Source organism: Sycon ciliatum, chromosome 1 (genome assembly GCF_964019385.1).
Source record: "Sycon ciliatum chromosome 1, ocSycCili1.1, whole genome shotgun sequence".
NCBI lineage: Eukaryota > Metazoa > Porifera > Calcarea > Leucosolenida > Sycettidae > Sycon > Sycon ciliatum.
In genome coordinates, this window is record NC_088643.1 from 77,503,688 (window position 1) to 77,515,774 (window position 12,087).

General features: G+C 45.2%; 4 protein-coding genes across 4 annotated transcripts; 3 read left to right on the forward strand and 1 right to left on the reverse strand.

Annotated features, from left to right (window-relative positions):
* Positions 1 to 1,572: 1,572 nt before the first annotated feature.
* Positions 1,573 to 3,399, forward strand: LOC135805591 (uncharacterized). The gene has a single exon (XM_065319653.1). It carries the CDS (start codon positions 1,739 to 1,741, stop codon positions 2,729 to 2,731), a length of 993 nt encoding a protein of 330 aa, XP_065175725.1. The 5' UTR covers positions 1,573 to 1,738; the 3' UTR covers positions 2,732 to 3,399.
* Positions 3,400 to 3,997: 598 nt separating this feature from the next.
* On the forward strand, positions 3,998 to 5,768 carry LOC135805592 (uncharacterized). Its single transcript, XM_065319654.1, has one exon. It carries the CDS (start codon positions 4,220 to 4,222, stop codon positions 5,195 to 5,197), a length of 978 nt encoding a protein of 325 aa, XP_065175726.1. The 5' UTR covers positions 3,998 to 4,219; the 3' UTR covers positions 5,198 to 5,768.
* Positions 5,769 to 6,282: 514 nt separating this feature from the next.
* Positions 6,283 to 7,908, forward strand: LOC135805593 (uncharacterized). The gene has a single exon (XM_065319655.1). The coding sequence runs from the start codon at positions 6,451 to 6,453 to the stop codon at positions 7,420 to 7,422; it is 972 nt and encodes a 323-aa protein (XP_065175727.1). The 5' UTR covers positions 6,283 to 6,450; the 3' UTR covers positions 7,423 to 7,908.
* Positions 7,909 to 10,126: 2,218 nt separating this feature from the next.
* On the reverse strand, positions 10,127 to 11,680 carry LOC135805594 (probable iron/ascorbate oxidoreductase DDB_G0283291). The gene has a single exon (XM_065319656.1). The coding sequence runs from the start codon at positions 11,400 to 11,402 to the stop codon at positions 10,446 to 10,448; it is 957 nt and encodes a 318-aa protein (XP_065175728.1). The 5' UTR covers positions 11,403 to 11,680; the 3' UTR covers positions 10,127 to 10,445.
* Between the last annotated feature and the right edge of the window lie 407 nt (positions 11,681 to 12,087).

Genomic DNA, 12,087 nt, shown 5'->3' on the forward strand with positions numbered 1-12,087 from the left:
GACCGAAAATCCCATTCACTGCATCCATGTTTTCCTCGTGCCAGGCCACGAATTCCCAATTAACTGTGGGTCGCAGCACGGCTGGAAAAAATCCGCACGAAATACCTTTCAAATAATTCCAGGATGCAATTGCAGCTCCAGACAGGAGGAAGAAGAACACCGTGAAAAATAACGGCAACGATGCCCAAACTCTCGGTAAACGGCTGAAGTCTTTCTGAAGATGTTAACATTGAATAGCCATCGATTACCAGCGTGGTTTGGTGACTTTAGAACTGTTTTGAGACTTAGAACGAAGCGATATCTCAAAAAATTTGATGGAATTGTTACCTGGCTGTCAAATGCGTGGGCGAGCAGGCCAGCTGACTGGTTATGCATGAACATGCATGAGCATGCATTGATTTTTCATGGTTCACGTGCAGAAAACTAAGTAAGTAACTTTAGGGTTCACGGATTGGCATGCTAGCGTCGCCAGCTACATCATGCACGTGACAGGCGCGTGCATATACTGTCCCACACAATCGGTCAGTGCTCAAATCGCATTTTCCCATCAATATCACTCACTTTCAACTCTACGGGATTCATTACGGTTGGCTCAAACTGCCTGAATTTTTGAATCCACACGCACGAAAGACGTTCCAAGACTTCCACCGTTCGTATTTTTTCAAACGAGTTCCGGGTTTTCCAGTAACTTTGGCCAAAGTTCGGCTAAAAAAACAGGGGGAGCCGTTGCGTTTCCGTAAAATACTGAACGGTAGAAGGATAGCCAAGGTCGAGAGCAAAACAACAAGCCATTATTTGTCAAAATCGAACAAGAAACGGCTCAGCGCATCTATTTTCCGTGCACGCGCGCGCGTACTTTGGCCGACAAGGTGTGGAGAATTTCTGAAGAAGAAGAATAACAAGAGCAGCAGCGCTCGGAACAGCCGTGCTGGATACTTCCAATCCCGACGATGGAGCGTGTTGGCTGTCGTGAGCTGCTGAAACGACCATGACATTTCTTTTTCTTTGTATACCCTACATATCTTGACGTGCCCTAGCTCAGTTTCGGCCTCTTTACAGGAAGAATATTTTCAGCGGCCAAACAGCAAGAAGAGCAACAGATCGAGATTTGCAGGGCAAACAAAGGATGCGTGCAGCTACATCTAGTCAGGTTCGATGCAGCTGCGCTTTGCCAGAACCTCAGCAGATAAGAAAAGACGACAGAGTGTCTCAGATGGAACTGGATCTTTCGCCAAGACCGCCACCGCCGCCATCATCAAGTCCAGGTCAGTCAAATGCAAAGCCCGAGTGAAGTGAAGCCACTGAAGCCAAGGAAAAATTCAAAAAGTACGCTCTCCGGCTAGACTTCGAGTCGATATTTTTTTACTTCGATAGGCGCTGTCGCGGCCTGTAGCACGCGTCCATAATCCAAAATGGAGGCGCACGTGACGGGTGCTTTTAGTGGCAAGCCGTGAACCCTAAACTTGCCGCGATCCAAGTGCAGCTAACAGCGTGCATAGGCTAGCCATAGGCATAGCCAACATTATAATTATAGGCGATACGTAGATCTACTGTACACTAAAACTAGGCTCAGAATTATAAATTTTTACAATGGGTTTACAATTATAATAATTACAGCACACCATGTACCATGATCGATAATCATGATAGTGTAGATCTACCAGGAAATGCACTCTTGATGTTTGAAACGATGGTATGAATCCTTACTATTTCGAATCAGACTGAGAGTGTGGCTGACATGGAGTCGGATAGGGCAGAAGATGCAGCAGTAGCTGCTAGCACTGCGAAGAAGGAATTGCCCATAATTGACCTCAGTTGTGATGACGAGACGACTGCCACTGCGTTGAGACAGGCCTGTGTTGAGTTCGGCTTTTTCTACATCGTCAATCATGGCATTACGAATGAACAGTTTGCTGAACTCTTCGAGCAAGCAAAGTTGTTCTTTGCTCTACCTCTGGAGGAGAAGGAGAGGTGCAATATACTAGTTGACAGGAGTATGAACAGAGGCTACATCGAGTATGGCACGGAGACAAGCGATCCAGTGAAACAAACGACTGGAGGTACGAAGGAGGGGTATCACATGGGTAAAGAGATGACTGCTGAGCAAGCTAAAGCGTCCGGGGAGGTGCACCGAGCGAATAAGTGGCCACAAGAAGCTGTGGTGCCGCACTTCAAGACAACCATGATTGACTATTACAATGCCGTTTGTGCAGTGGGAATGAAACTGCTTAGAATAGTGGCATTAGCACTGGATATGGAAGCAGATTATTTCCACCAATTCTTCACTAAACACATAGCGCTACTGCGAGTTCTACATTACGACGAGACATTGTCAAAGCCTGATGAGGGTCTGTACGGAACTGGAGAGCACACGGATCTTGGCATGCTGACATTGCTGAAGACGGATGATGTTCCTGGATTGCAGATTCAGTGGTCCGATGGTGAATGGGTAGATGTAGCGCCAATTGAAGGAGCCATTGTGGTGAACATTGCGGATATGTTAGAACGCTGGACAAACGGCATGTTCAAGAGTACACTGCATCGTGTGTTGAACACGACCGGGCGCGAGCGTTACAGTGCTCCGTTCTTCTTTGACTGCAATGCCGACGCCACGATTGAGTGTTTACCAACATGTTGTAGCAGTGAGAGTCCAGCCAAGTATGAACCTATCCTGTCCGGTGAATACCTCCTGAAGAAACTTGAGCAAATCTACCCCAAAGGATCATTCTAGTACTTTGTCGACACTGCTGACTCGGGATATTACCGTTTGAAAGCATCTCATGATTATAAATAAAAATAAATTTCACGGTTCGCGTGAGACTCGGCTGGAAGCCGAGTTTTCCGCATCCGCCGTGGGAACGCCACCACCCTCTAGGATCAAAGGCGCAGATGCAGCGCCTAAACGGTGGGAGGTGAGTAGATCAGACCCACCACCAAGTGGTCAAAGACCGAAATCCCATTAGCTGCATCCATGATTATTTAACCTAAAATCTGACCAGGTGCTTGAATGTTACTCCCAATGCAACAGCCTTGTTGCCCGCTGCTTATGTCCGCTGCTTGGATTGAATCATTCATGCAATGTCCCTCTATATTCCACTCGCCTCTTTGTTGTACCATACTCTAGGTATTTTTCATGTAGAGACGGGGTAGATGATAACATGCAAAGTACCCGCACAAAGGCAGTGTGTCCCGGCTTTGCTGACTCCCTGCTCCTATTAGTAGTAGCGGCATTACCATGGCATCATGAGCTCTTCAGGCTGGCTGATCCAACTAACATGGCGCCTGCCTCTATTTGTTCTGATACCGGGCCATTGCAACGCGGTCCGGCAGGTCCGGGCCTGCAGTTGCCTGGCTGTTTCGCCGATGTCTGAAGTTGTGCGCATGGAAGTCTTGTTATGATCTGGTTTGACTTCTCATGAATCAACGTCGTTGTGCACAATGGCTTCCGGCATGCAGTATGGACCAGTGTAGAGTAAGCCATGCATGAACATACGCCGTTGCTTCACTCCAGACCTTGTAACCGGCATACCTCGCTTATCCGAGCAGTCCGGGCCCTGCCCGTAACTTCAAAATGTGCGTAACTCCAAATCACATACATTTTGATGCGGAAAGGCCGTAGATATGGCATATGAAGTCACTATTTCCACAAAAAGTGACAAAAGGGTAGTAATATTTCCACTGAAACTCGCCCAAAGGCAAAGGTGCCCGGTAGACTGAAGTGCCCGTGATTTCGGGGTGCGGATAACTAACGTATACTAGTAGTACTAGTAGTAGAGTGTATGAGTGTATGTGTAAGTACTAAGTAAGCAAACCCAGCGCGTATAATTTTCATGAGGCCAGGGCAGAATGGAGACAGCAATATTCGCAATCAAGCAACTGAATGTTGCTGGTGAGGATCTAGGAGTCCGAAAACCCCGTTTTATACGACCGCCTACATATGCACCTGCAACGTGCAAGTCCGCATGATCTTCGATGGTTCTAATACTTTTTGGCCCACATCCACTAATTGTTTTCAGCAAAATTTCAGGAAAAAATCGTTAGAACACCGGTATGTTCTTGATCTTGCTTGTCCACAGCAGACAGTGCAACGCCCAGGCCAGGGTTTGTTTGGGAAGACGTACATGCACATGTACAATCATATTATAATTATAGTTCCTTGCTGTCATCGCTGGAAGCGATGATATGATGCCTAATCTTTTCGAATCAGCCCATTGCTGACATGGAGTGCAATAGGGCAGAAGATGAAGCAGTAGCTGCTACCACTGCGAAGAAATTGCCAATAATTGACCTCAGGTGTGATGACAAGACGACTGCCACTGCGTTGAGACAGGCCTGTGTTGAGTTCGGCTTTTTCTACATCGTCAATCATGGCATTACGGATGAACAGTTTGCTGAACTCTTCGAGCAAGCCAAGTTGTTCTTTGCTCTACCTCTGGAGGAGAAAGAGAGGTGCAATATAGACAGGAGTACGAACAGAGGCTACATCGAGTATGGCTCGGAGAGAAACAATCCAGTGAAACAAACGACTGGAGGTACGAAGGAGGGGTATCACATGGGTAACGAGATGACTGCTGAGCGAGCTAAAGCGTCCGGGGAGGTGCACCGAGCGAATAAGTGGCCACAAGAAGCTGTGGTGCCGCACTTCAAGACAACCATGATTGACTATTACAATACCATTTGTGCAGTGGGAATGAAACTGCTTAGAATAGTGGCATTAGCACTGGACATGGAAGCAGATTATTTCCACCAGTTCTTCACTAAACACATAGCGCTACTGCGAGTTCTACATTACGACGAGACATTGTCAAAGCCTGATGAGGGTCTGTTCGGAGCTGGAGAGCACACCGATTTTGGTATGCTGACATTGTTGAAGACGGATGATGTTCCTGGATTGCAGATTCAGTGGCCTGATGGTGAATGGGTGGATGTAGCGCCAATCGAAGGAGCCATTGTAGTGAACATTGCGGATATGTTAGAACGCTGGACAAACGGCATGTTCAAGAGTACACTGCATCGTGTGTTGAACACGACCGGGCGTGAGCGTTACAGTGCTCCGTTCTTCTTTGACTGCAATGCCGACGCCACGATTGAGTGTTTGCCAACATGTTGTAGCAGTGAGAGTCCAGCCAAGTATGAACCTATCCTGTCCGGTGAATACCTCCTGAAGAAACTTAAGGAAATCTACCCCGAAGGATAACTCTAGTATGTTGCCCGCGCCGCTGAACCCGCAGAGCAGCCGTTTATGCCGGTCATCTCATGATTATTTAACTTGGAATCTCACCAGACGCTTGAATGTTACTCCCAATGTGACAGCCTTGATGCCCACTGCTTGGATTCATGCAGTGTACCTCAATATTCCACTTGCCTCTTCTTTGTACCGTAATCTAGATATTTTCCATGTAGAGACTGAGTAGATGATAACACACAAAGTGCCACACAGGCAGCATATCCTTTACCGACTCCTGGCTTAGTGCTGCTACATGTATTAGTATCACAGTGTCCATGATATTACCTTCTCTTCAGTTGGGCTGATCCAACTAATACGGTGCCTGCCTCTATCAGTTCTAATACCGTGCCATTACACTGCGGTCCGGGAGGTCTGGGCCTGCCAATAGTTTTCCCGGTTTTTTGGAGTGGCGTGTGCATAGAAGTCTTGTTATGATCTGGGCTGACTTCTCATGAATCAACGTCGCTGTGCACATGCTTCATTCAGCATGGACCAGTACGAGCAAGCATGCATGAACTTACGTCGTTGCTTTACTCCAGAACTTGGGACTTGGAATGTGTACTAAAAGTAGTAGGCAAACTCCGTCGTCTACTGTAAATATACAAAATTTCGGCACTTCACGATTTTTGACATTTCGGCGGCGATGTATTTTCGGCGTGGGGTAGAGGGCATGGTATTACGACAGATGCTGTGAAAAATTTCATCGGCGTTTTAATTTAGGTGTTTTGGGTCGGTGCCGAATATAGCCGAAAATTTGTATATTTACAGTATCATTTTTATGGGTCCGGGGCAGAATGGAGACAGCCACCGCAACTGAGCAACATTATTGTTCGTGAGGAGTCCGATGCTATTAATTTTTGTAGTTCTGTTCTTCAGTCGGACACAGACAATTATTTTAGTCTTTAGTTTAGGCACCAGCAACAAATTATTAATTTTTTTATACATCTCGTCCCGCACACGTTTTCATGTTTTCAGCAAGATTTAATATACAAAAATAATTTATTTTATTAATTTTTTATTGTTGTAATTATTTTACAGTACAGCCTGTACTTCAAAAAGAAGACTTGTGTTCTTGCACGTCCACAGCAAAAAGACTTATGATCTACAATGCCCAGGCCAGGGTTTTGTTTCGGAAAACATACATGTAGCTAGCTCCTTGCTGTCATCGCTTGAAGCGATTGTGGATATGACGCCTAATCATTTCGAATCAGACTTTGGCTGACATGGAGTCGGATAGGGAAGATGCAGCAGTAGCTGCTAGCACTGCGAAGAAGGAATTGCCCATAATTGACCTCAGTTGTGATGACAAGACGACTGCCACTGCATTGAGACAGGCCTGTGTTGAGTTCGGCTTTTTCTACATCGTCAATCATGGCATTACGGATGAACAGTTTGCTGAACTCTTCGAGCAAGCCAAGTTGTTCTTTGCTCTACCCCTGGAGGAGAAGGAGAAGTGTTCCATAGACATCAGTACGAACATAGGCTACATCGGGTTTGGTTCGGAGAGAAATAACCCAGTGAAAGAAATTCTTGGAAGTACGAAAGAGGGATATCACATCGGTAAAGAGATGACTGCTGAGCAAGCTGAAGCGTCCGGGGAGATGCACCGAGCGAATAAGTGGCCACAAGAAGCTGTGGTGCCTCATTTCAAGTCAACCATGATTGACTATTTCAAAGCCATTTGTGCAGTGGGAATGAAACTGCTTAGAATAGTGGCATTAGCACTGGATATGGAAGCAGACTATTTCCACCAGTTCTTCACTAAACACATAGCAAAGCTACGCATTCTGCATTACAACGAGACATTGTCAAATCCAGAGGAGGGTCTGTATGGAGCTGGTGAGCACACGGATCTTGGTATGCTGACATTGCTGAAGACGGATGATGTTCCTGGATTGCAGATTCAGTGGCCTGATGGTGAATGGGTGGATGTAGCTCCAATCAAAGGAGCCATTGTGGTGAACATTGCGGATATGTTAGAACGCTGGACAAACGGCATGTTCAAGAGTACACTGCATCGTGTGTTGAACACAACCGGTCGCGAGCGCTACAGTTCTCCGTTTGACTGCAACACCGACGCCACGATTGAGTGTTTACCAACATGTTGTAGTAGTGAGAATCCAGCCAAGTATGAACCAATCTTGTCCGGTGAATACCTCCTGAAGAAAGTCAACGCCATATACGCCGACGGGTAGTGTTCTCTCTGTACTACTGAACCTCTCGTGCTTGAAATTTGAAATTCGGGCAAATGCTTGATTGTTGCATGTACTCCCTGGGAGTCCCATTGTGAACGCCTCAGTTGGTGCCCGTCGTGTCTTGATAGATCACTCGCCTCTTGCTCGTCCCATAAACTAATGATATATTTGCACGGTGACACACAGAGTGCCACAAAGCCAGTCAAAGGCAGCTAATCCTACTCTCTCCTACTGCCATGTATTTCTAATTTTTTATCGACATGAAGTGACTTTCCTTTTCAGGCCAACTGATCCACGGAATGTGTAACTAGCTCCTGGTGCTTGATTTAACAAATTCAAGTGCCTACATTGACTACCTTGGGTGTCCAGGAGATCGTATCAGGTTTCTTTCCCAAGGGAACTATATAATTTCATGATAGGCAACAAGAACATTTTAGATGCCTCATGGCCGAAAATTTGATTGAGAAATTAGTATTTTGCAGTGAAGAGTAGTTGCTGTGAGGATGGTGTGTGTAGGGCTTTCCGTATCATGAAGTGGCTGCAGTGGCTTGTTCGTGTATTGGCTCAGCAGGCTGAGCAAAACTGAGGGTATTTTGATGCTGTTCAGTGATGACAACCATTGCTATGACAAGAACACAGTGAACACCAACCAAGTGACCCTGTCCAAACTGGATCCAGTGACCAGCAAGCAAACATAGTATTTTCAGGAACATCGGAGCAGACCAACCGGTGCGCAGGTGACCGCCCCACTTTTCGCCGGGGCTGATCCACCTGATTTGTTGTGTAAAGCCGGCGTAAAAAAAAACATGTCAATTGTGGGAATTGCAGAAGGCTCACAATGATACTTCTCGGATGGATAGTAATTCTCCATCTCCTCTCCCGTAATGCATGTTTTGTCAAAAAGTGCATGTGTGGGGCTTTGTACTCTTGTTAATAATTATCATGTACTAATTATTCAAAAATTCGACGAGAAGACAATAATTTTAATATGGCAATAAGTAGGACGAGCTGAAGCGACATGTGGACTACTTTATTAACAATGTAAGCGATGGAGACGATGCAAGAAACAACCTAAAGGGTAAGGAAAAATACATGTAAGAAGAAAAAGGGCAATGGAAAAAAAATCATGATTCGAACAAGTTTTCGTACAACACTCTTCAGGAATCACCGTTGTACTAAAGAACAAAATGAGAACAAAGGAAATAATTTAGCAATCAAGGTAGGGTGACACGATACAATGACAGCACTGGAATATCGAGGTGCGATTTCTCACAAACGTGTGCAGAAAACAAGGGTATACAAGTAAGAACTAAGCGTGACAAGTGTGTATCAGCAACAAAAACAAAAAAGTGAGAACGAATGATAATCGTAAAATGGCAATAAATAAGATAAATTGTGCACTCATAACAACAGCAAAAATGAAGAAAGTCAAGTTCCATAACGTTTTCTTGTGACTGTCATCAGTGGAACGCCGTCACATAGAAATGTAATAACTAAAACACACACTTATATACATGTAGCTAATATGGTTTCAGGTAGAAATACAGCAGCTAACAAGTACAAAAAGCGAAGTTTGCACCTTTGCAATGTGTGAATATAGTGTATGTGAGAAAGGTAGTGGCAGATGAATGTGATACTGTGTGAATGAATGTAATGGTGCGTGTGTATTACTTGAAGAGTGTGAGTGATACAACGTTTTCTTTCTGTTTACATAGCACAGGGTCACGAGTACGAATATACACAGCTTCCAACACCTGCAATTGCTTGAAGAAACGTGCGCAACGAATATTCGTACTCGTGACCCTGTGCTATGTAAACAGAAAGAAAACGTTGTATCACTCACACTCTTCAAGTAATACACACGCACCATTACATTCATTCACACAGTATCACATTCATCTGCCACTACCTTTCTCACATACACTATATTCACACATTGCAAAGGTGCAAACTTCGCTTTTTGTACTTGTTAGCTGCTGTATTTCTACCTGAAACCATATTAGCTACATGTATATAAGTGTGTGTTTTAGTTATTACATTTTTATGTGACGGCGTTCCACTGATGACAGTCACAAGAAAACGTTATGGAACTTGACTTTCTTCATTTTTGCTGTTGTTATGAGTGCACAATTTATCTTATTTATTGCCATTTTACGACTATTGTCTCCTCGTCGACGAATGATAATAACAATAATAAACAAGAAGGTGACAAAACACATTTAGGCACAAGTGGCAACAACGTTGCCACACTACACAAAAGAACATTATTTGAACAATTTTAGGGTAATAACACTATCTTTCTGGACACACAAATTCTGCACACTTTTGTGAGAAATCGCACCTCGATATTCCAGTGCTGTCATTGTATCGTGTCACCTTACCTTGATTGCTATATTATTTCCTTTGTTCTCATTTTTTTCTTTAGTACAACGGTGATTCCTGAAGAGTGTTGTACGAAAACTTGTTCGAATCATCTTTTTTTTTCCATTGCCCTTTTTCTTCTTACATGTATTTTTCCTTACCCTTTAGCCTTTAGGTTGTTTCTTGCATCGTCTCCATCGCTTACATTGTTAATAAAGTAGTCCACATGTCGCTTCAGCTCGTCCTACTTATTGCCATACTAATTATTCAGTACTTCTTTCCCGTTCTGAATGGCAAAACCGAGAAATGTCCGCTCCCCTCCCCGCCTTCACCCTCTTGTAGCTTGCATCATTATTAATCTTTTTGTAAATTTGAAATGGGAATGAGTTGCAAGAAAGTTCAACGGATTTGAAATGCTATACTGTAGCACAATACTATCAATAGTAGAAAAATATTGAAGTCCGCAGTGCAAAGTAGTGGTAAAAGTTTAAAAGCTGTAATATGTTTCCGTTTCAACTCCCGCAAACTTATTAAAGCATGTATGACATGTATACTTTATTATTATCATTGTCGGAGTGTTCTTGTGGTATTCAATGTCTTGGGGAAACACAAGTTACACACAAGTGCCTGGATCTCAAATCACTGGGTCCGCATGTGGAAATTCAGCCCTGAAATGCAGTGTGACTACTTCGATACTTGTTGAGAAGATGCTGGCCAAACATGATTGGCTGGTGACGTGTCGGGTTGTCTTCGGCATAGCAGCAGGGTAGGCAATCAATGACACAGTTAAAGTCGGGTCGGAAGAAAAGGCCAGCCGAGAAGCGTTCCCTCCCGCTACGATTCACAACACGGTGCGGTGCGCTGCGGTAGCGATCGTTTGTCAGGTGCTGTATCGTGTCGCCCACGTTGCAAATAAACGCGTTCTTTTTCGGCTGCACGGCCAGAAACGTGTCGTCTTTCAGTCGCACCTCCAGGCCAGGAACGTCGTCGGTGACGAGTAATGTGATGATGTCATAGTCACTGTGCTCGCCGCAGCCAAACACACCGTCATCAGGGCTAGAGCGCCGCTCAGAGTAGTGATTCAAGGCGACCAGAGAGAGTGGCTCAGTAAACTTATCTTCAAAGTAGCCACGATCGAGACCCAGCGAAGTAGCAATAAGTCCACATATTCTCATCGCAAGAGGTGCAGTACGATTATAGTACTTGTACACACGCTGCCGCCAGCCCGGTAGAAGCGACTCACTCGGCCAAACGTTGGGCCCGCGCAATGGCGTCCGTGACGGCTCACTGCCGCTCTCCTCCTCGCCAAACTGGAAGTTCTCTTTGGTGTCAGCCTCCTGCTGCTTTTGTGGATCCAACGTTTCCTCGCCATGCCAGACATACCCATGGCCACTAGCGTTAATGGCCAGCTTCATTTTCTCCTCGTGGCTCAACTGAAAGAATTCCTTGCATGACTGGAATAGCTGCTCGATGTCACTCTCCAGTCCGTGGTTGGTGATGTAGAAAAACCCGTACACTTCGCACGCGTGCCTCAGCTTCTCCAAAAGAACGTCCTCCTCTTCGGATAAATCCAGAATTGGAATGGAAACTTCTTGTTCCATTGCACCATGATCACACATGATCGTTCTACCTTCTCGCTACCACTTATTTTTCAACGACTGCCCGACTTACAAGCCTCTTCCACCATCCGACCAAGAATTAGTATTGTTCATATCCATGTCGCAATCGACTGATAAACTGGACACGTCAGCAGCCATAGCAGCTGGCCTACCTGAAGCAGCCAGCACCGTGGTTTATGACGGAGGCAACCGGTGAGCTCCCGGACTCCGACATCCGCCTGAGCTGCAAACTCATCCTTACTTCAGCCCAAAACGACTATCAACCACTTCGCTACATACACAACCTCATCAGTGTACGTCGTGACTCGGTTGTATGTAGTCTGCAGTCAGTAAACCGTCACAATCATGGTCAGGAATGCCAAGGCAACTGCCCAAATATAATAAGGATGTACAAGAGCTCATGACACTTGACAGACGACTTCAAGCTGCACCAGTGACCAGAGCTAGAGGTATTGCCATCACGCTGACTGTGTGTGTATGTGTGTGTATGTGTGTGTGTGTGTGTGTGTGTGTGTGTGTGTGTGTGAAAAAATGAAAAATAGGGATTCACTGGCCAGAAAAAGCCAAAGCCATGTGTGGTGGATACCAGGCTAGAGAATAGTGGCGGTCAATTCATCAGCCTTGCAAGCTGTTGAATGGTGTAATCCCAGCACAAGTTGCTATGTCTAACATAGCTCAGGTTCGC